A 21,561-nucleotide genomic window follows, 5' to 3' on the forward strand; every position below is an offset into this window, starting at 1 on the left:
TTGTGAAACACAATTTTTATTCTTCATTTTTGGGCAAAATTAACCTAAATGTTTTTTAAATGGGTAAAGTAAGGACTGCTTTTGTATCTGATGCTGTAGTCCAGTACTTTACATTTCTGTGGTCAAGGTCTTTGTGTTGTCCCCCTGCCAATGTGTGTATGTATTTTGGAGTAGCTTTATAAACATCATTGCGTATCTTGGTTATTGATAAGCAAGGTGGTGTTTTCAGCCTTTTCGCAGTCCCAGGAAGCTTCTTTGTACTTGACTTTCCTATAGGCTGTGTGCCTTCTGAACCATGTGAGTAATTATTATAGAATACTGCTTTAAGTCAAAGCAGGTAAGGCTCACTAGTAATTTCCGATGACTTTATAAATAGCTCTTTTTGTGCAGAAAAGGGGTATGCAAGTGGTTGTTTTCGTTTTTTCATGGTTTTCTTCAAATGAATGTAGCAGAAGACCTGGGGGGCTGGGAGGGAAATAAGACACACAGGACAGGGATGACAAAACCACAACAAAAAACGTAAAACCAAAACTAACTAGCAAACAAACAAAACCGTTAAATTCGCTAACAGGTAGCTTTGCTCAAGTTTTCCTGATGTATGAGCAATGTTGTTTTCTCTTTCAGGCCTGTAGTTCCTGGATAAATAAAGAATAGCCAGCCCAGTTATAACAAACATTTTTTTTCCTTCCCCTCTATTTGAGGGAGCTGTGCTATAATAATCTGCTACTATATGTAAATCTTCTGTTTTTATTGCCTGACATTGAGTTAAGAAAGTACTTTTTTCCTGGGATGTTCAACCAGTGTTGGTTACCTCATTGCCTAAAACTATTTCCTCTGGTGCTGCTTTTCAGTTGATGCTCAGTCTGCCCAGAAATGGGTGAAGTTTTCCTCAGTTTCTGATGGATTTATCTCTGACAGTACTAGCCATCATGGTGGCAAAATACCTAGAAAACTAGCTAATCAAGTGGTGGACAGAGTTTGGCAAGAATGCAATATGAACAGAGCACAGAACAAGTATGTATTCACTTTAGGAAACTAAAAGAAATACCATACTTCGTGTGTTGTAGAATGTAATTCTGGTAAAGATGATATGACTGCTAGTAGAAAGTGTTTTAGTTACAACATGTTTTAAAGAAGTTAATTTGGATCCTAACTAGTAGGTTGTTTATTTCTCAGTTTAATATGTTAGCAAAAATTTATTTGATTTCTTTGCCGAATCCTATGTCACAAAACTGCTCTTGAGACTTGACAGAAGATAAATGTGTTGATCCCAAATAACTCTCCCAATACTGAATCATAGGCGGAAATATTCTGCTACATCGAATGGCTTGTGTGATGAAGAGACAGCTGACAAGGTAGCATCCTGGGATTTTGTTGAAGCCACGCAGAGGACAAATTGCAATTGTTCAAGGTATGGTAATTGTCAGACCCGTAGTCCAGCAGTGTACATTGAGATTGAAGTGCTCAGGAGAGGGCTCATGATGACTTCTTTGTGACTAATTAAGCAACAGCTGCTGATAAGAAAGTGGTTAAAAACAAACATACTTGTATCTCATCCTACATGCCATTTTAGGCCTTGAAACTCTGCCCAATAAGGTAATGTGGAGTTTTCTTTCATGTGAATTGTCTGAGTGGACCTACTGGCAGTTCAGTGACAATTTCTGAGTCTTGGTCTGGAATTCCGTGGGCCCGTTTAAGGGTAGAAACTACCTCTTGGGCAGCTTTCTTGGGCTGTGATGGAAAGGGAAAGCCTATTTATTAAGAACCTATTCTAGAGGGCTGTGGTGTTAGTCTTAAAAGAAAAAAGCTGTTAGTGAACAACAAGATCGTTGTTGCATGGGTGAATGTTGTCTTGGGGAACACGAAGGGAAAAATATTAATTTACTTCTGGGAAATATGGCATTCCATGGGCAGATGTAGTAGTTTGTCCTTATAAACAAGCTTGTTTAAAATTGTTTAACATAAATGGAAACATTAAGTAATGTTTCATTTTTGTACATTTTTAGAACATTTAGGTGACTGAAGCGTTGCAAACGTGCAAACACTTCTGATTTAAATTGTTACACAGATTACCTTGCAATTTGAATATTAGAATATTCAAAAAATTAATGTCTGGAGAGTATAGCATGTCGAAAGAACTACATTTTTCTCCTTCACTGAAATGTTTAAGTTCTCTAGAAATACTAATGGCATGAGAAGAGCTGGTAGAAGGTGGGGGATTGAATTTCTCCTAAAGAAGAATTTAGGTTTGATAGTGCTAGCTAAGAGAAAACTGTCAATTAACTGTATGAGGTATGTATTAGAAATATGCAGTTCCCTGAAGAGAAATTGCAAAGACTTTAAACAAACAAACAAAGCCCTTATTGTTCTCTATGCTTTGAATTCTAAGCAGTGAGAAGTGTGTGTGTATGTTTATGAGAGTATTAAGTAAAAATAGATTTTGATACCTCTTACCTTTTATTCTTGCATAATCCTGGTTTTAATGCAAGCTGTGTACTTTGTGACTTTCCTAATAGAACAGCAGAGAATACCTGGGTGCTAAGGATGTACATGTAGTTCAGTAGCTTAATCCGAAGAGTTTCATTTCAGGCTTTGATATTTCATGTCTCTAGTTCTGTTAGATGATCTAGAAAGCTGGCATCTTCAGCTCAAAGCTGAAATGTTTAAGTTCAAGTGCATTTATTGAGTGGGGGAGTGGACACGCACCCCACCAAAACCTAACTGTATTAATGCAGTCGAGACATTGAGTCTTTCTTGCTAAATTTGCAGGCAAATAGCCACAAAAGGTATTTTATAACTATAGAATGTTTTATGGCTTTTGTAGGACTGACAGCTTGACTTCTAAATTCTTGATGTTAATTTTCCACTCTTTAACACAGACTTGCACAATGCTATTGGTTGGTATTGATCCTGGAATCCAAGAAGTCATTTGCTAATTCTTATGTTGTTCTACTGATTCAGCAGTGTTGGTAGAAGTTAAAAGCCATATAAGCAAGCTGTTGCTATCTATTTTTGATAACTGAAGACAATATTTTATAAATGCCTTTGAGGATTATGTGCATTCTGGGCTCATAGGACAGCGCTTTCCATTTTTTAAACAGTATTCTGAAATATTACAATGTTATTCCTGTTTTTAAATTAAGTTATGGTCAGAAAGAGGCAGCTCCACTTCAGAATGGTATCAGACTTCTATAATCACCTGTTTAATGCCTTAGAAGCTGATTCTTACCTAATGAAAATGCTGTGATAGACATATTTGAAAGATTAATGTGAAGTATTTTCCCCTATGTTAATTCTGCAGGCACAAAAATCTCAAACCAAGAAATTCAGGTCAGCAGGGGCAGGCACCACCTGTGGGCCAGCAACAGCAAGCAGCTCCAAAGCACAAGACAAATGAGAAGCAAGACAAAGGGGATAAGCCACAAAAACGCCCTTTGACTCCTTTTCATCATCGTGTATCTATCAGTGATGATGTTGCCATGGAGGCAGATTCAGCAAGTCAGAGGCTTGTGATGACTGCACCAGACAGTCAAGTGAGATTTTCAAATATCCGAACTAATGATGTAGCAAAGACTCCTCAGATGCATAATGCTGAAATGGCAAATTCACCTCAACCACCACCGCTTAGTCCTCACCCGTGTGATGTAGTTGATGAAGGGGTAACTAAAGCTCCTTCTCCTCAACATTTCTACCAGATGCCAACGCCAGATCCCTTGGTTCCCACAAAAACAATGGAAGACAGACTTGATGGCTTATCTCAGCCTTTTCCAGCTCAATTTCCAGAAGTTATAGAGCCTACAATGTATGTTGGTACTGCAGTGAATTTGGAGGAAGATGAAGCAGATACTACTTGGAAGTATTATAAAGTTCCAAAGAAAAAGGACGTGGAATTCTTACCACCTCAGCTTCCAAGTGATAAATTGAGAGATGATGCAGTAATACCTACTGAACAGGAAAACATAACATCAGTTACAGAGTAAGTAATACTCAGTGCTACAGTAACAATGTGAGAAAGTGAGGAAACTGAAAGGCCAAAGGCTTTTCTCCTTGGAAAGGCAGTTTCCCCTTAGAAACAGTCTTTTCACTAAAGCTCAATGTTGCTCTCATCAGCGCAAGCAGTGTTGCTGAGTGTGAGCCTAACTTTATCTGTGCTGTGCATACATAAGAAGACAATACTTGTAATATGCAAGCGTGAAGCACAGTCAAATATGTAGTAAGACTTTCCAGCTTTTCCTCATTAACACTCTGCATTAGCAGATGGTAATGAATATTATTTTTCTACTCTAAAATTACTCTGTAGCCAAATTGTGCCTATTTGGGACTTATGGTCCCAAACAACGATGACAACAAAAACCAAATATATTTCTCATATTAATACTTTTTTTTTTTTTTTAAGACTTATCCCATTAAAGTGGTGCTTTATTTACCCTTTTAAAGATGAAGTTCCTTCTACCTCAGTTCTGCTCTTGTCTTTATTCAGAAGAGCTCTTAAATTTTGAAAGCTGCTTATTTAAATGACTGATGAGAACAGTGAAGGAACTAATCTCTTTTCCTAGAAGACATCAAAGTTAATGTGGGCCACAGCTATTTTCTATTATCGGGGATTTCTCTTGGGAATATGTAGCATATAAACTGGCATTCTTGCACGTGGTGCATTCTCTCTGTGGTCTGGGTTTGCTGTTCAACAGCCTTAAGGACTTGAGGTTATCGTTCGAAGAAAACAAGTGACTAGTGTGTCTACTCTAACTGGTCTTGGACCTCAGATCGGATGGGAAACCCTCATTTATTAAATGAAGCTTGTCTAAATTGAGAGAGTCAGACTAGTTCCTCGTTAGAACCAAAGCCTTTAAGCTACAGGAAATGTATTTGAGATCCTGGAATTCTTTGTACTTAAGCTGATATGATTGCCATGAAATGAAGTATGTGTAAATTAACTTAATTTTATTGTTGTTATTGAATAAATAGAATTTATTTCTGAGAGCTAGTGTTATCTAGCACCAGGTTTTAAAATGCTCTACTCTGCTACTGTTTCAATCAGGATAAAAATTGATCACTTTATTGTCTAAGTTTTGATAAACTGTGAAGCTTAGAGGCAAAAGAGGAAAATAGCACTAGTGGTTTTGGTGTTAAAACTTGCATTGATTGAGTCAAAGCAGGGGTAGCTGTTTGAGTTCTGTTTTACTGCAGAATGAATCAATATGGCTTTCCTCTCCCAGTAAAGGCAAAAAAAACAACTGCCACTGACAAAAATTAAAAACAAAAACCTACACAAAAAACAAAAACAAAAAAACAACAACAATGAAAAACAAACAAACCCAAACCACTTGGCCCTCTGGGTTGTCTCCTTCGCAGTTGTACTGCTTAAGAAAATCTTCCTGGCATCCATCTTTTACCTTCCTTCCTTGTGAGGACATCTAGCTTGAAGCAGGAAAGCTGCAGGAGAAGGGTGGTAATGGGAAGCAACAGGTGCTGCTGACAGGGCTGTTAATAGCAGGGTAAACTTAACACGATTGGCACTTTGACGCAGAGGTGACAAACTTTGTGTTACGGATGTGATCCGTGGACAAAAAAATGCATTGTGAATGCACCAAGAGTTGCATCTGTCAACCCAGTTGCTGTCAATTATTTTTGATTCAGATTTTTTTATATTCAGGTGAAAGGAGACTCTCAGTGTGACCAGTGTCACATTATAGAGTTGTGTCCCGTCCCTCCCCGTGGATGTAGTGTGCTTAATTTGTGGTAGAAGAGTTGAAGCAGCTACTCACAGGACTGAAACTTTGTGTGGATTTTGTTCCACTGTTGCCAGTGGAAAGCCACTGGTAGCAGTTGCATTGAATTTGCTGCGTAGGAAAGCTGTGAGCAGAAATGAATATACCATAGCTGTTGGTCTGTTCTCGTACACGTGTTCTTAGCCTTATCTGTCATGTTAATGCTGTTGAAGAGTTTGCATTAGCTAATGAATCGCAACTTTTTCAAGATGTGCATTTATACGATTGTAGCATTTTTTTTCCCCTTGAATTGATTTCAGCCAGCCGAAGATAAGCTCTACTTCAGGTTTCTCTTTTTTCTATTCAAGAAATGATTGTTCCTTGTATGGGCTACAGTTTGATTTAACACTTTACTCTGTGTGTGTGTGTATGTGGATGTATGTTACACATTCTTCCACCAGAGCATCTTGCTATTAATTTCTCTTCTTCTCTGCTGGTCAAAAAATAATAGAAACTGCTGCTTGCTTTTGCTATGTGTTTTTCCTGGTGTTTAATTCCTTGTTCCTAGAAAGTTGTTTTCCATCTCTTCCCTCCACCCCCAATATTAATTTTTATGGGATTTGGAAAAGAGGAAGCCTTCAACTCTATCAAGTGCTGCTCCATGTATAGATGCCACTAGTTCTCGACATAAAGCCACACTCGTTGCAGTGTTGTCTGGGCTGGAGATGGTGGCATTAATAGCTAATAAAAGATGTTATTGAGGATGTTACCATGACCAGTGTAGATGGATTTAACACTTGTTGGCTGTGAGATGTTTCTTTGGAAAGCTTATTTCTAGGAAGGCTTGACAAAGTGAACCTGCCTCTGTCCTTTTGCATACAACTTGTGTTGGTAGGGATGTACGAGGCAGCAAGGAGATCTCTTAAGGAATCACTGTGCACTGATGCAGAATTCCAAGGCTGAAGTCTTTGAATTGCTCTGTATCACGTTGTTCTTGCTTTCTGGTCTCTCAGAAGAGAAATGTAAGCCTTATTTTAAACTCTAGGTAGTGTCTGGATCTAGGCTGTCAAAACCAAGCCCTGCTAATCATGAGGCACATCAGTTTGTTATGGGACAGTATTTCTTCTTGGAGAGTGGCTTGAGAAGGGAAAGAATAAATGTGTTGGAACCTGTGTGTAGACTTCAAGTATCTCTCCAATCTTCGTCCGTACAAAATGCCTTTTTTCTAATGTGTCAGCTCCTCTGTGAATGCTTCTCACTGGTTGTTCTGCTCCTGCTTGGGAGGAGGAGGGTCTTGAGTAAGAAGAAATTGTGCAGCCTCAGCAGTCTGATGTTGCTGAAAGGGTTGTCTTGTTCCAAGCAATACCTTCCTCACGTGGTACCTCTCAGATGCTGTGATACACAAAATCATTTGGCAGAAGATAGAGGGGCATGTGTATAGCTAATGTTCACAACTTAACTTCCTGTTTACCAATATTTCTTTTTTGTTGGTGCAATATTACATGTGTGAAACCAGTAAATGTTACAAAGACATAATTTATGTACTCTCAACTCCATTTTTGACTCCAAATGGGATGAAAAGAAAAATGCTGACAATGACAAATGTATGTTTATTCCCATTAGTAAATTAGATGTCAGTGTGTTGTAACCTTCATCTGGTATTTATAGAAGTGATTTAAATGACTGCTAAATGTGGTGGCATTTGTGTAGTTATGGGCTTTTTGCATAGCCAGACTTAGCGTGCAACAGCGTATTGGTCTGTGTTGTGTTAGACACAGCCAGGTATTAGAAGGGTTGGCATGCTGCCTTTCTATGCTGAATTAAATGCTCAGGAATTAAATTCTTAAAATACGGAAAATTCAGATTTAATCACTTCTTTCTGATCATTTGTTCGAATGTGGATGGGGAACGGCAGTAAGTAATTTTTTAACCTGGTGAGTTTCTTTTAGTGGCTATAGACTGCTTAATACATTTGTACTTTATAATAAGTGACAGCTACGGCCTGAGATGAATTACTAATCTTTATCTGGGTTGACAATGCTTGAGGAGAGATAGTCAGAATGAGTCACAGTGCTGTATCTGACGTGTGTAAGGAGGCTGTATTATGTGACTAATGATTTCATTTCTTTCCCAAAAAGTTTTCTGAGGCTGGGGTGGAAGGGAAGAAAAGGGAAAGGAAAAGTGAAATTGCTTTTGTGAAGGGTTGTGGGATAGCAGAACTATTTCCATGTAAGTGATAAATAATATTTTATGATTTTTTTTTCTTCTGTGCAGATTAATGGTGCAATGTAGGAAGCCTTTAAAGGTTTCAGATGAACTGGTGCAACAGTATCAGAGTAAAAACCAATACCTAGCAGCAGTAGTGTCAGAAGCTGACCAGGAACCTGAAATTGATCCTTATGCCTTTGTTGATGGCGATGTGGAATTCTTATTTCCCGATAGTAAAAAAGATCGGCAGAACATCGAGAGGGAAGCTGGGAAGAAACACAAGGTGAGTAAAGAAGTGAGGATATAAATCAGTGATGAGATTGAAACAAATTGCATTAGTCACTAAATATAACACAAATCCTTCTCTGTATTTAGAAGTACATCTGAAAAATTGTTCAAGCAGAAATAATAAAGGAAGTATGCAGCATTCATGCCGTAACTACACACCTAGGTTATTTTTATTTTTTGGCGCACTGGTGGTGCTGTTACACTAGTGCTTATGGCTTGTTCTGAGAGAACGCTGCTGGATCAGAACAAAAATTCATCTGGCTCAGGAGCCTCCCTTTAGAAAGGGGTGATAGCAGATGCTTGTGGAAGACTGAAAAAACAAGGCAAATGCTTTGTTCATGTGTGGAAAGGTTGAGGGAAGAGGAGGTGAACTCTGACTAGTTGTTGCCTGGACAGTGAATTGCACTTTTTCCTTGTCCTTTAACCAGTACCAACTACATGAGGCTGTGTTTAAAACAGAAGTACCAAGCTCCTCACTCCCTGTCCACTTCCCCTCTCACCCACCCTCCAAAAAGGAAGAAAATATAACTCAATTGAGAGCTTGTATATGAAATAAATTGGCTTATTAGGACTACTTCTGTACGTATGCACTCCTGTACTGAGAGTTTCGTTAATAATTACCAGTATAGTTAATGTATAGCATTCGATAATAAATGTTTTTTCAATAAAGTGTTAGAGCAAGAATCCATAGCTTGGTTTCTGAATTTAAAGTGTTTATCCCTAACACACAAGTGTAAGATGTATGTTATCTGTGCTCTTCCTCTGTGTGTTGGTGGCATGTTGTCTGTATTCCAAGCTTCCTTCTCCATGAGCAGATACCACTAACCAGACTCCCAGGCTACACCCTGCTGAGCTAGAAGGCTAATAAGAACCTCATCCTTCCAATGCATACAAGAATTTCCATAGGGAAATAGTGTCCTTCCCCCAGATTGATTTAAGTGAACTTTTCTACCTTTTTTGTTAATAGGCTGAGGATGGTGCATCCAGTGTTACAGTTTTATCTCATGAAGGAGAGGACGCTATGTCTCTGTTTAGTCCTTCTGTCAAGCAAGGTAAAAATACTTTTTTTTAATTGTGGTGTATTAATGACCATTTGAACAGTCGATGGACTCTAACAGGTTACTATGTTTTTACTTTGTGTATTACCCTATATCTTCAGAATTCAGGATCGTCTTGGAAACATGTTTTATTTGTTGAACTTTGAAAATAAAAGGTGGCTATAAAATCCAAATGTAATAAAATCGAAGGGACCTCACTTACGTGTAAGACACTTGAAAGGAACTGAGAACGTGTATATTTTCAGCTGTGGAAATAGTCCTTTAAATGTGGCTTTTTAAAATACACATCTCCAGTGTTTCTGTAATCTGTTTTTCTTTATAGATGCCCAACGTATTGCTGCTCATGCTCGCACTGCATCAACTAGCCTGTTCCATGAAACAGACTTGGTGGTCTCCTATACTGACCTTGACAATCTCTTCAATTCTGATGAGGATGAACTAACCGTAAGTGATGTTCATGGCAACTGCTAGACAAAAAACTGCAAGTAATATGTATGTGTTCTTGTGTTTTGTGGGTCGTTTTGGTGGTTTTAGGGGAGCTTGCAACACTTGGAAGCAAGTATCATGACTCCTCTAGAGCAGACATGCTGTTCTGCTTGGCTCATGCAATCATTTTTGATACAAAAAAGCTTTTGATCTTGCATATCGTTGTAATTCAGACAGTATATGCTTGAATATATCTCTAGCTAAAATTAATAAATTGGCTAGTCAATGAAGGTAATACTGAAAACAAAAACATGAAAGAGGCATTTAAACACGTGGACGGACCTTCTGCCAACTAAGCTGTTTCGTTGCAGTAGTTATTATCTTGGAACGGTTTCTTTTGCAGTCTCTAGTGGCTCTGAATTCATTATCTTTCCTGTTTCTGTCTCAGTGCTGTTGGTAATCAGTTGTTTTTTCTGAATTGGACTTTGTTCCATGCATAAACCTAAATCTCCTTACTCAGACAAAATACCCATCAACTTTAATGGGAGCGGTAGCTGTGTAAAGGCGTGAAGGATCTTAATGGCCATCAAAGGTCGTCATTATATAGAGCATAAAGCAAGCTTATTTGCTCTTAAACATGGAGACTCTTACGTTCTAAAGACTACGGCACTGTCTAAACATTGTAAAATATCTCCTAATTTAAACAGTTTTTCTTCCCTTTACCTCTTGTTCCAGGAATTGCATTTCTCTCTTTCTATTCCCGTTCATGCGCTAACATCAGTAATGTTAGCGTGGCTTTGGGAGTGTGTATTTTTTGAGATTGCGGGCAGCCCTGTTTAGCTTTTTTTAATGTCTGCTAACAGACTGAGAGCTACTTTATAATTGGTCTTTCATTTCAATAGTGTCATGATTTGATGGGAGAGAATTCTGAGTTACAAATATTAAGGGAAGACAAGGGTAACCCCAATCACTAGTACCAAACTTATGATTTATTATAGTTTTTCTAAATATTATATGAAGTCTCAGCTTTCTATGTCCACTGTACATGAAATTTCCTGTTATCAGGGAAAATGAATGTGTGTTCATGTCTGAAATGATTTTAATACAGTACTTCTTTTCTTTCTTAGCCTGGATCTAAAAGAACAGTGAATGGTGCTGATGACAAATCCAACTGCAAAGAGGCAAAAGCAGGAAATTTAGACCCGCTGTCATGCATAAGTAAGCTTTATTTTCTTCTTTAAATAGAGTACTAGCTTTAAACATTTAAACATGCTTCCTTTACCCTACTGAAATCTTAGGACAAAGTAAACAATTCAAAATGTTGTCATACTCTAAAGCCTACTTCTAATCTGACATTAGGCACTGCAGATCTCCATAAAATGTATCCAACTCCACCTTCATTGGAACAGCATATTATGGGATTTTCACCAATGAACATGAATAATAAGGAGTATGGCAGCATGGACACTACACTTGGAGGAACAGTACTTGAAGGGAATAGCTCTAGTGTGGGAGCTCAGTTCAGAATTGAAGTAGATGAGGGTTTCTGCAGCCCCAAACCTGCTGAAATAAAGGTAGGTAGTGCTGATAGTCCTGATATGTTTCTATTGATTATTCTTCAATCTGTTAGTTAATCCTGAATAGGATCGGTGGGAGACTAAGTACAATTTGTAACTTGTCCCCTGTATTATCCTGAGGGAGGCAACATATGTCTAGTAAGTAATATGTGATATTTTACAACATAAACTTAAAAAAAGAGTAATATATAATTAGCCACTGGTAAATTAATGATAAAGTTTTGATAATTCACGGTTTGTATTGGCATATCACTTGATGGGTGCGAATGATGTATGTGTAAATCTTAACTTCCACTTTTACAGCTTTATCTGGATTAAATATTAAAGAGCTACTGTTTGAACTTTTATTCAGTTCCATTTTTTAAGAAGCCTTTTCATTGCTGAAATCTTATTAATTTGCATGCTGATGCTTTACCATGTATAACTTCTAGGATTATTCTTATGTTTATAAACCTGAGAACTGCCAAGCCTTAGTGGGATGTTCCATGTTTGCACCACTGAAGACACTTCCCAGCCAGTGTCTCCCTCCCATCAAGCTGCCAGAAGAATGCATTTATCGCCAGAGTTGGACTGTGGGAAAGTTGGATTTACTTCCTCCAGGACCTGCCATGCCATTCATCAAAGATGGGTATGACTTATGCCACAAATGTTTGAGCTTTTTACAGTTTTCAGTTATTTATACAATAAAGTACTCCTTAGTTTTATTTTTATATACTCCTTAGTTTTATTTTTTTATCAACTCGTAATGAGAAAAATTTATAAAGACATTGTTTAGACAACTGACAGGAGTCTTTCAAACAATCTTTGATTAAACCTTACTACAAGAGAGTGTCTCCTGAAATAGCTTCTTAACTGTGCATACACTTTATTTGTTGTCTCATTTAAAGGTTTCTTGGGGAAGCTTAATGGTGCAAGTCCAGTTTTAATAAGCAGTGAAGACGGTAACAATCAAGATAAATGTAAACCTGGGACTTTTTTTTTTGCAGTGGTGGTATAGGTACTGTAAGGGCTTAGTAGGTGGTGCTTCTGGTTCTTAAATTATTTTCTTAAATAGTAATAATCTAATCTGCACTGGGATTAGAAAAAAAATTTTCCTTTATTGGAAGCTATGCCTAGAATGATATTGCCTTGTAACAGTAGTATTGCAGGAAGCATTTCTTTAATCTGTGTTTGGTAGTGACGGTTTTGCTGGCAGTACTTGAAGAAAATATTTATTCTTCCTTCTCCTCTGCATTAGTAGCTTCTATAGACAGATTAGGCAACAAGGAGGCTGTGTATTTATTGATGATGTTGCATTGTTTTTGATTTTGTTGTAAATACTGATGTTGCTTCTATTAGGGTCATTCATAAGCAATGTGTTCCCAGGTCTCATCAGCCTTACTGATCTTTGGATATATTCAGCTGCATAGGAAAAAAAAAAAAAATTAAATATTTCCAGGTGATACTTCACGTATCTAGCTGAATCTGCTATTGGTAGAATCTATACATCCATGGAATTTGTAACTTACACTGTTCACATTTTTTGCCTGGAAACTTTGTGGAAAGGAAGAAGGGAATGACTCTTTAACAGCACTGTCAATGGGAATCCTGCAAAGTCATTTAGAGCAAATGCTTTTGAAGTTCCTTAGGGAATGAAAATCTTTCTGTAGATTATGAAAGACTAGTTCAAAAAAGCAAATTTTAATTAGGAAGGCCCTTATTTAGCAATTTGAGATTTACGTGATGTATTGGTTTTGAAGTTTATTTAAATAATTTCCTTCTTCTTATGGCTCCTATCAGTGATGGAAGCACTATGGATCAAGAGTACGGCCCTGCATACACACCACAAACTCATACTCCGTTTGGGATGCCACCAAGTAGCGCACCACCCAGCAACAGTGGAGCTGGAATTCTCCCTTCTCCTTCCACCCCTCGTTTCCCAACTCCTAGAACACCAAGGACTCCTCGGACACCTCGTGGAGCTGGTGGACCGGCAAGTGCACAGGGTTCAGTCAAGTACGAGAACTCTGATTTATACTCACCAGCTTCCACACCATCAACATGTAGACCGCTTAATTCTGTTGAACCTGCAACTGTGCCTTCCATTCCAGAGGCACACAGTCTTTATGTGAATCTCATCCTTTCGGAGTCTGTAATGAATCTCTTCAAAGACTGTAACTTTGACAGCTGCTGCATATGTGTTTGCAATATGAACATCAAAGGTGCTGATGTTGGAGTTTACATTCCCGATCCAACGCAAGAGGCCCAGTATAGGTGTACCTGTGGTTTCAGTGCTGTTATGAATAGAAAATTTGGCAACAGTTCTGGACTGTTTCTTGAAGATGAATTGGATATTTTAGGACGTAATACAGAGTGTGGCAAGGAAGCAGAAAAACGCTTTGAAGCTCTCAGAGCTACTTCTGTTGAACATGGCAGTGGAGGACTGAAAGAACCTGAGAAACTGCCTGATGAGTTAATACTGTTGCTGCAAGATCAATGCACCAACTTGTTCTCACCATTTGGAGCAGCAGATCAAGATCCTATCCCCAAAGTCAGTGCAGTTAGCAACCTGGTACGTGTAGAAGAAAGGGATTGTTGCAATGACTGCTACTTAGCCTTGGAACATGGACGCCAGTTCATGGACAATATGTCAGGAGGAAAAGTTGATGAAGCACTTGTGAAAACGACTTGCTTGCACCACTGGTCAAAAAGAAATGGTAAATATTGAAAACGGCTTATTTGCTGCTCTTCTACATCTGGATTTTTATTTTTCTAAAATGCTTTTCCTTTCCAAATACTGGATGCTTAAAACTGTTTTTCACCAGCTCGCATAACCTTCTACTTTAACAGTGTTCAAAATAACAATTCTTTTTACCTTCTATGGTGGTACCGTACAGCAAGCAGAGTGTAGACCTTGAACACTATCGACTGTGTAATTCTAACAGGTTGGAAGTGTAATGTAAGACCACAGTAACTGTTCACGATGCTTTTCCTAGACTTATTCTTTTAAAGCAGCTTTTGGTGACTGCATCCACAGAGGTTCTATGGAATGAGTGCATGTAGAAAGTGTAGGTGGTTCAAACGGTGACTGTACTGTGAAAGGCTACTGTGGTAGAATTCAGCAAGATGTATGATTCAATTGGCTTCTGCCCCCTTCTTTAAGAGGGGGCGGTAGTTTAATGGGGTGTGTGGTAAATGTGCTTGATTGTGGCCTTCGCTGTGTGTTGGATCTGCCAGAGATTCTTGGAGTTTTCTTTCTAGGCCTTGACTAATGATTTACTGTCTTACGGTACACTCCTGCCTGCGTATACTTGCATACCTACCTCTTCTCCCAGTAGCAGTCTTTTCAAGTAGCAACTATAGGTGGGTAAACAGTAAAACATGGAACTTTGATAAGTTAACTGCAGTTAGTAGTCATTGGTGAGGCTGAAGAAGGTGAACAAAGCTAGGCTTCTGTGTATTGATGGAGCTGTAAGTTTAAAAACCCAGGCTCTGAATAAATCAATGTTTTCAGGGACACAGGAGAAGACTGGGTATTACTGTGACCTTGATGCGTAGGATAAAAAGATGCAAAAATGCTTTTTAGAAGAAGGCAAAGAAACTATAGCCCTGACAAATTTTGTGTCAGTTTTTGATTCTTAAACACTGTGCATTAAATGGCATAGTGGTGGGAAGCTGACGAAATGGACTGCGAGTGTTTGAGGCTTCTCTTGACTTCTCTGAAGTGAGCACTGGGTGGCAGTCTGCCTAAACTCCCTTTATATGGAGGGGAGCACTCTGCAGTTTAAAACTTAAACAACTTGATTATTTTTTTGTGACTTAGACTAAGAAATAAAAATATTAAGATGTTAAGGCTTTCGCAGGAAGTAACTCTACAGATGAAAAATGGTTTTTTGTTGGTTTCTTTGTTTTTTTAACTGGTTAGGAGGGGGAGGGGGAGAACTCTAAATCTGTGTGCTTAACTTTTTCTATCTCTGCCTTTGGATGGCCTGCATGAACGGCATGTACATTTTGAAAGAAGGTGACTTATTTAAAAACAAGGTAGTTTAGGATCAGGGTTGTTTGTGGAAGGCTTTATTTTATCCTATTGTTGTGGCAGGCCTTGACAACTTTTTATCCTTTCAGTTTTGGATGTGAGCATGCAGTGTTCCCAGGACATCCTGCGCATGCTCCTCTCGCTCCAGCCAGTTCTTCAGGATGCAATTCAGAAGAAGCGAACAGTCCGATCTTGGGGTGTGCAAGGCCCTCTCACGTGGCAACAGTTTCACAAAATGGCTGGCAGAGGCTCTTACGGTAAACTTCTGTGTGGACTCTTGTCTGTTAATCTCTACTTGATCTGGCCACCAAACCTCAGCATCTGGATGCTGTTCAGCCTATTGGCATTCTAAACAGCATTTGGACCTTTCTTTAAAATAACGAGAGCCATTAGACAGGGGAGAATTCTTTTCTTTACAGAAGCAGAATATTCTAAAAACATTGAATGAGTCAAAAGTATCTGTGTTTAAAATTGACAATTGCACTGTTTATATACACCTGATGCTTATCATAGTGAAGGAGTGAAGTTTCAAAAATGGATTTTGTTTAAATATAGAGCAATTACTAAATATTAGCTTTGAAATGCTTGAAAAAGTGTGCTTTATTGATCAGTAGCTTCAAAATTATGTTGAAGATCTGAGATCATCCAGTGTGTTGCGTGTATCATACATACTTGGAGTAGCCAACACGTCATGATGCATGTTTACACACAGAAGGTAAATTTTGTGCACTCAACTTAAGGTTTAAACTCTGACTTCATTAGCATATGTGAGATTGTTTCATTTGCCAACACATAAAAGAGTCACCTTTCACCAGCGGGTATTTGTAGCTATTCTAATATTTAGAACATCCTAATTATACGTTTAAGATGCATATAAATGCATGTTCTTGAGAGTTTTCCTTCTGTGGTCATTCATGTATCTGCTTAGACTATTTACATTTCTTCCCCCCTCTTTTTTGATCACTGATCCCTTAGATTCTGTGGGGAAGGCTTCCTGGATGGTGAAGATCTGTTCCTGATTGTATAGTGGTAAACATAATAAACAACTGCGTAACTTCCTCTTTAGGCCCTGAAAGATTTCAGATGAGAATACTTAGCTGATTTTTTTTTTTCTCAGAGCATTGGATTGTGCATGCATGCTTTTCATTTGTATTTGTTAAAAGGAGAACTATTCCATTTATAATCAGTGCTACTTCCTCTTAGATGCTGGGAATGCTAGTGTTTCTTCTTTTCATGTTTTCTAGAAGCAGGTTGTTATTTTTAAGCTTCCTGCTTAATATATTGGAAAATCTATCTTGCTTTTCCAGGAACTGATGAGTCCCCAGAACCACTGCCAATCCCAACATTTTTGTTGGGCTACGATTATGATTTTCTGGTGCTGTCTCCATTTGCATTGCCGTACTGGGAGAGGCTGATGTTGGAACCTTATGGATCTCAGAGAGATGTTGCTTATGTTGTGGTGTGTCCTGAGAATGAGGCTCTGCTAAATGGAGCAAAAAGCTTCTTTAGGGATCTGACTGCAATATACGAGGTACATTATTTATGGCAGTTAGCAGTGAAATAGATTTTTGAAAATCTGTTTCTAATACGTACTCATAAGTATTTATCAGGCTTGTCTCCAGTGATATAAATGCTTGCGTGGAATGCTATATCAGCTGCTGGAAAGGATATTTTAGGAATGGGTACTTGGAAGATAAGGGTTATTCACACTGATCATCATTGCTTCTAGTAGTACCTGTTTTGAGAGTCTGTCTGATAAAACGCCACTCAGTGGTAAAGCGGAGTATTACTACTTCAATTCTTTTAGCTTCTTAATGAATTAATTAAACGCATGTATTGCTTGGATTGTGATTAGGATTAGAGTGGATGATCTATCCATCTGTTTTTCTTGCATTTAGGAAAACCTGAAAATCACTATACAGTATTTCATACTTGCGTAGTTTTCTAGAATTAAAATGTTTCTTTGGAATGTCATGAGTCTCTCTCTTTCCATGCTCCTTTGATTGATGTTTTACTTTAACTCCTTACCTTGCATCTTATATTTTGCCTTTGCAGTCATGCAGACTGGGTCAGCATAGGCCTATCTGTAAATTACTGCCTGATGGAATCATGCGAGTTGGACCTACTGCTTCAAAGAAACTTTCTGAGAAGTTGGTCACAGAATGGTTCTCACAGACAGCTAATGCCAACAATGAAGCATTTTCCAAACTGAAATTATACGCCCAAGTTTGCAGATATGAACTAGGTACGGATTACTTTTTTTCAGTGCTTCTTATTTTGTATACTTGCCACCGGTTCCATTCCAGTAGAAGAGAAATGTTTGTATTTATTCATTGAGTTTTACTGTTTGTTGCGGTTTTCTGGTTTTAAGCTTGTGGAAAAAAGTAAACCAGAAAAAACATATGTTTAGGTATGTGCTCATAATAAACAGTATCAAATGTACACTTTTTTTTTCTGGTTTTAGGTCCTTATCTTGCTTCTCAGCCTTTGGACAATTCTTTACTTTCTCAAACAAATCTGATCCCTCCCCCAAGCCAGCCAGCCTCTGCTCTGCCCCCAGCGACAGCTAATGCTGGAAATCCCAACACTCCATCATCTGCTCCTGGAGCTCCCACCAGTAGTACTATGACAGCAACATCAACTAGTGCCATGTCTTCTGCAGCTACTACAGCTAATTCAACTTTGACGACCACTGCCACGTCATCCTCTTCTGCTAATATAGGCAGTGGGATACCAACAAACAAGCCTTCTTCATTTCCACCTTTTAGCAGTATGAACAATACCACTTCTGCTTCCCTGCCTGCTCAGGCTGCAACAGTCCAAAATGGGCAAACAGGAGGACAGCAGCAACAGCCGACACTTCAAGCAGCAGGGATGTCTGCAGATAGTACTTCAGCACCTGCACAGCCCCATCCAGAGGTTTCTGAAAGGTAATGGAACTGCATGGTCAGGCCCTCTTAGGTTAAAAAAGTAAACCAAAGCAAAACACAAACCCCTCAGCTCAACAAATGTGTACATACTAATGCACTCTAGTTCCCTTAATAACAATTTATTTTCTAATCACCAAGTTGCTTTTTAGGGAGAATGCAAGCTCATTCATGGTAGAGTTTAACATTTTGACACACATCCTATCTGCAGTTCTAATTGTATCTCGGTGTTTGCTGTGGTATGAAAATAAACTTTTTTTCTTTTATCTCTCTAAAGAGAAAAAGTTCACCAAACTACCCGCCTCTATATTTTAAAGTGAGGTGGAAGGAGAAATAGGTATCTGGCATCATCTTGAAATTCTACTTTGTTATTGAAGTCATAGCTTCTCAGTTAGAAGTGCCTTTACTACTGATGTTGTAGGTGTTTTTGTTCCCCAGTTGAACCAATAGAACTATGTGCTGATGAGCATCTGTAATAAAGAAGGCTAAAGAAAATACAAGTGATATTGAGTTGTTGACAAGCTAACAAACAAAATTGAAATAAAAACACTATTTCTTACACCACAGTCAACTCAAAGGTCTTACAGATTAATGTTTGATTTGAGTGTAGTTTTAATGTAAGTAAAAATAAATCGTTACAAAGCTCACTGTCTTGTAATGGGTTTCAAAATTTCATTTCCAGCACTATGGATCGAGATAAAGTTGGAGTCCCTACAGATGGAGATTCACACGCTATCACCTATCCACCTGCAATCGTAGTTTACATAGTTGATCCTTTTACGTATGAAAAAAAGGATGAGAACAGTAGCTCGTCTAGCTTGTGGACGCTTGGACTTCTGCGCTGCTTTTTAGAGATGGTTCAGGTTCTTCCTCCCAACATCAAGAATATAATTTCTGTGCAGGTGAGCCAACATTTATAGAAACATGCTGAACAAAGTACCTCCTTTGGTTTTAGCTGTATTTTGGAGGTGATAATGCCCTCAAGGTGAAAGTTTTGTTTGCTCTGTAAACATTGCTTAGAGTTCTGCAGCTGTTAAATTATTGGTTTTAGAGAAGTTTGGGTGTTACTAGTCAAAGCCAAATCCTGTGGTAGTTTCTGAACTCATCAGTCTTATCTCAGAGGAACGCACTGGCCCACTCAAGTAACGAGTGAAGTATGGGAAAACTGCTTTGTCCCATCACCAAAATCTGCTGCCAGCGTAACCCTGCTGGGCTTCAGACTGGGACTTCTTTGTGATAAGTATCCAACTGTAATGCTATCAGCAGCAAAACTAATAATCAGAGGGCATCTTTCTGGAGGGCTCACTAAGGTTATCTTCTAACCAAATTATTTTGTTTTCTGAAGAAAAGGTCAATGAGCATAATTACCTGAAGTCCCATATAGCTTTGGAAGAAGCTATAGCACAAGATATCAAAGAATCAGAGAGAACCAGAGAAATGATCGTAAACTGACATTCTGAAAGCAATATACCCAAATACTATCTCAAAAAAAGTAACGATGAAACACTAATTTTATTTCCCTGTGTATTTTGTTCTAGATTGTCCCATGTCAGTACCTTCTGCAGCCCGTGAAACATGAAGACCGGCAGATTTATACTCAGCATTTAAAATCTTTGGCATTTTCAGCATTTACTCAGTGTCGGAGACCTCTTCCAACTTCCACCAATGTGAAAACGTTAACTGGCTTTGGTCCAGGTTTAGCTATGGAAACTGCTCTTAAGAGCCCCGATGTGAGTATTCTCGAGACTAATGTGATTCTGTAAATATGCGAATCAGAGAAATGTGTTTGTTTTATCAGCAGTGTCTTTCACATTAAATAACGAGAGTTAAGAATAATCGCTTCTTGAAAGTTCATTTTCTGTTCTGTCATTTTTATAGAGACCTGAGTGTATTCGACTCTACACCCCTCCTTTTATATTGGCTCCTGTAAAAGACAAGCAAACAGAACTAGGAGAAACTTTTGGAGAAGCTGGCCAGAAGTATAACGTACTTTTTGTAGGCTACTGTTTGTCTCATGATCAAAGATGGCTTCTTGCATCCTGTACAGATCTCTATGGAGAACAGCTAGAGACTTGCATAATTAATATTGATGTACCAAACAGGTAAGAACGAGTTCTTAATTTTTAGCATGTATATCCTCTTTATTTCCCCCAAAGAATTATTTATTATAATGTAAGAATAACTCTGACTTAGGTAGACTCGCCATATTGCAAAATTAAAACAAACAGATAATTTCAGTATTGTGTATATTGTTTAAATTTCTAGAATGCTGTTTAGTTTCCTGAGAGCTTTTGTATGTGTTTTCCTGCTACACCCCCTTTCCGGTTTCTTATGTCAGTGTTAGAATGTGATTGATTAAAAACAAACCAACCTCCTTTTTTGAATTTGCAGTAGTGGTTAATGTGCTACAATATTAACATTGTTTCCTGCTAATGTTCAGGTTACTACAAGCAAGTTCCAAAGGCAGCTAGAGAAACTTCTTGTCAATGGGTTCTAATTTTATCTTTTTTCCTTAAATTCTAGAGCTCGCAGGAAAAAGGGCTCTGCCCGCAGACTTGGTCTTCAGAAACTCTGGGAGTGGTGCTTAGGACTTGTACAGATGAGCTCTTTGCCTTGGAGAGTTGTAATAGGACGTTTAGGAAGAATAGGACATGGGGAATTGAAAGGTAACGTTAGCGTTTTAGAGTCTAAAATTCTATATGGAGCTTTAATTTTAAATAATATAGTGTTTGTCCCTGCTTCTAGAAGAAAACCTATATAACTTTAGAGTTCCTTTGTACACCTAACACGTGAACTTTGTACCACACAGTGTTTTATGTAAAATATGTATTCTGCGGTAAACACTGTTCTTCTAGACAGACTTATGTTCTTTTTATCATCAGATTGGAGTTGTTTGCTGAGTCGCCGAAATCTTCAGTCCCTCAGTAAGAGACTAAAAGACATGTGCAGAATGTGTGGCATCTCTGCCGCAGACTCTCCCAGCATTCTCAGTGCTTGTTTGGTGGCAATGGAACCACAGGGGTCCTTCATCATAATGCCAGGTATTTGAGAAACTATATTTTGGAGAGGGAACTCACAGTTAATTCTTGCAAAACTAAGGAAACGCAAAACTAAGGAAATGCTTGACTTGTCTTCCAAAGATTCTGTATCGACTGGCTCTGTATTTGGACGCAGCACCACTTTAAATATGCAGACATCTCAGCTGAATACCCCACAGGACACGTCGTGCACTCATATACTTGTGTTTCCCACATCTGCTTCTGTGCAAGTAGCATCGTCAACTTATACCACTGAAAACTTGGATCTGGCCTTCAACACAAACAATGGTTAGTAGATTGGATTTATTCTTATTTT

At 38.4% G+C, this 21,561-nt stretch overlaps 1 protein-coding gene across 1 annotated transcript in view; it reads left to right on the top strand.

Moving 5' to 3' along the window:
- MED13 (mediator complex subunit 13) overlaps window positions 1-21,561 on the top strand; it is a 58,512-nt gene that overhangs the window by 29,806 nt on the left and 7,145 nt on the right. The window contains exons 7-26 of the mRNA XM_035561079.2: window positions 852-1,014; window positions 1,301-1,411; window positions 3,302-3,976; window positions 7,983-8,199; window positions 9,172-9,256; window positions 9,585-9,706; window positions 10,816-10,906; window positions 11,048-11,262; window positions 11,697-11,893; window positions 13,045-13,961; window positions 15,370-15,537; window positions 16,588-16,811; window positions 17,336-17,525; window positions 17,745-18,210; window positions 18,890-19,109; window positions 19,746-19,937; window positions 20,086-20,309; window positions 20,731-20,873; window positions 21,090-21,248; window positions 21,348-21,533. Coding sequence (XP_035416972.1) covers window positions 852-1,014; window positions 1,301-1,411; window positions 3,302-3,976; window positions 7,983-8,199; window positions 9,172-9,256; window positions 9,585-9,706; window positions 10,816-10,906; window positions 11,048-11,262; window positions 11,697-11,893; window positions 13,045-13,961; window positions 15,370-15,537; window positions 16,588-16,811; window positions 17,336-17,525; window positions 17,745-18,210; window positions 18,890-19,109; window positions 19,746-19,937; window positions 20,086-20,309; window positions 20,731-20,873; window positions 21,090-21,248; window positions 21,348-21,533 — 4,965 coding nt within the window. The remainder of the gene's footprint in view (window positions 1-851; window positions 1,015-1,300; window positions 1,412-3,301; window positions 3,977-7,982; window positions 8,200-9,171; window positions 9,257-9,584; window positions 9,707-10,815; window positions 10,907-11,047; window positions 11,263-11,696; window positions 11,894-13,044; window positions 13,962-15,369; window positions 15,538-16,587; window positions 16,812-17,335; window positions 17,526-17,744; window positions 18,211-18,889; window positions 19,110-19,745; window positions 19,938-20,085; window positions 20,310-20,730; window positions 20,874-21,089; window positions 21,249-21,347; window positions 21,534-21,561) is intronic.

The sequence above is a fragment of the Cygnus atratus genome, chromosome 20 (assembly GCF_013377495.2).
Source record: "Cygnus atratus isolate AKBS03 ecotype Queensland, Australia chromosome 20, CAtr_DNAZoo_HiC_assembly, whole genome shotgun sequence".
Taxonomy (NCBI): domain Eukaryota; kingdom Metazoa; phylum Chordata; class Aves; order Anseriformes; family Anatidae; genus Cygnus; species Cygnus atratus.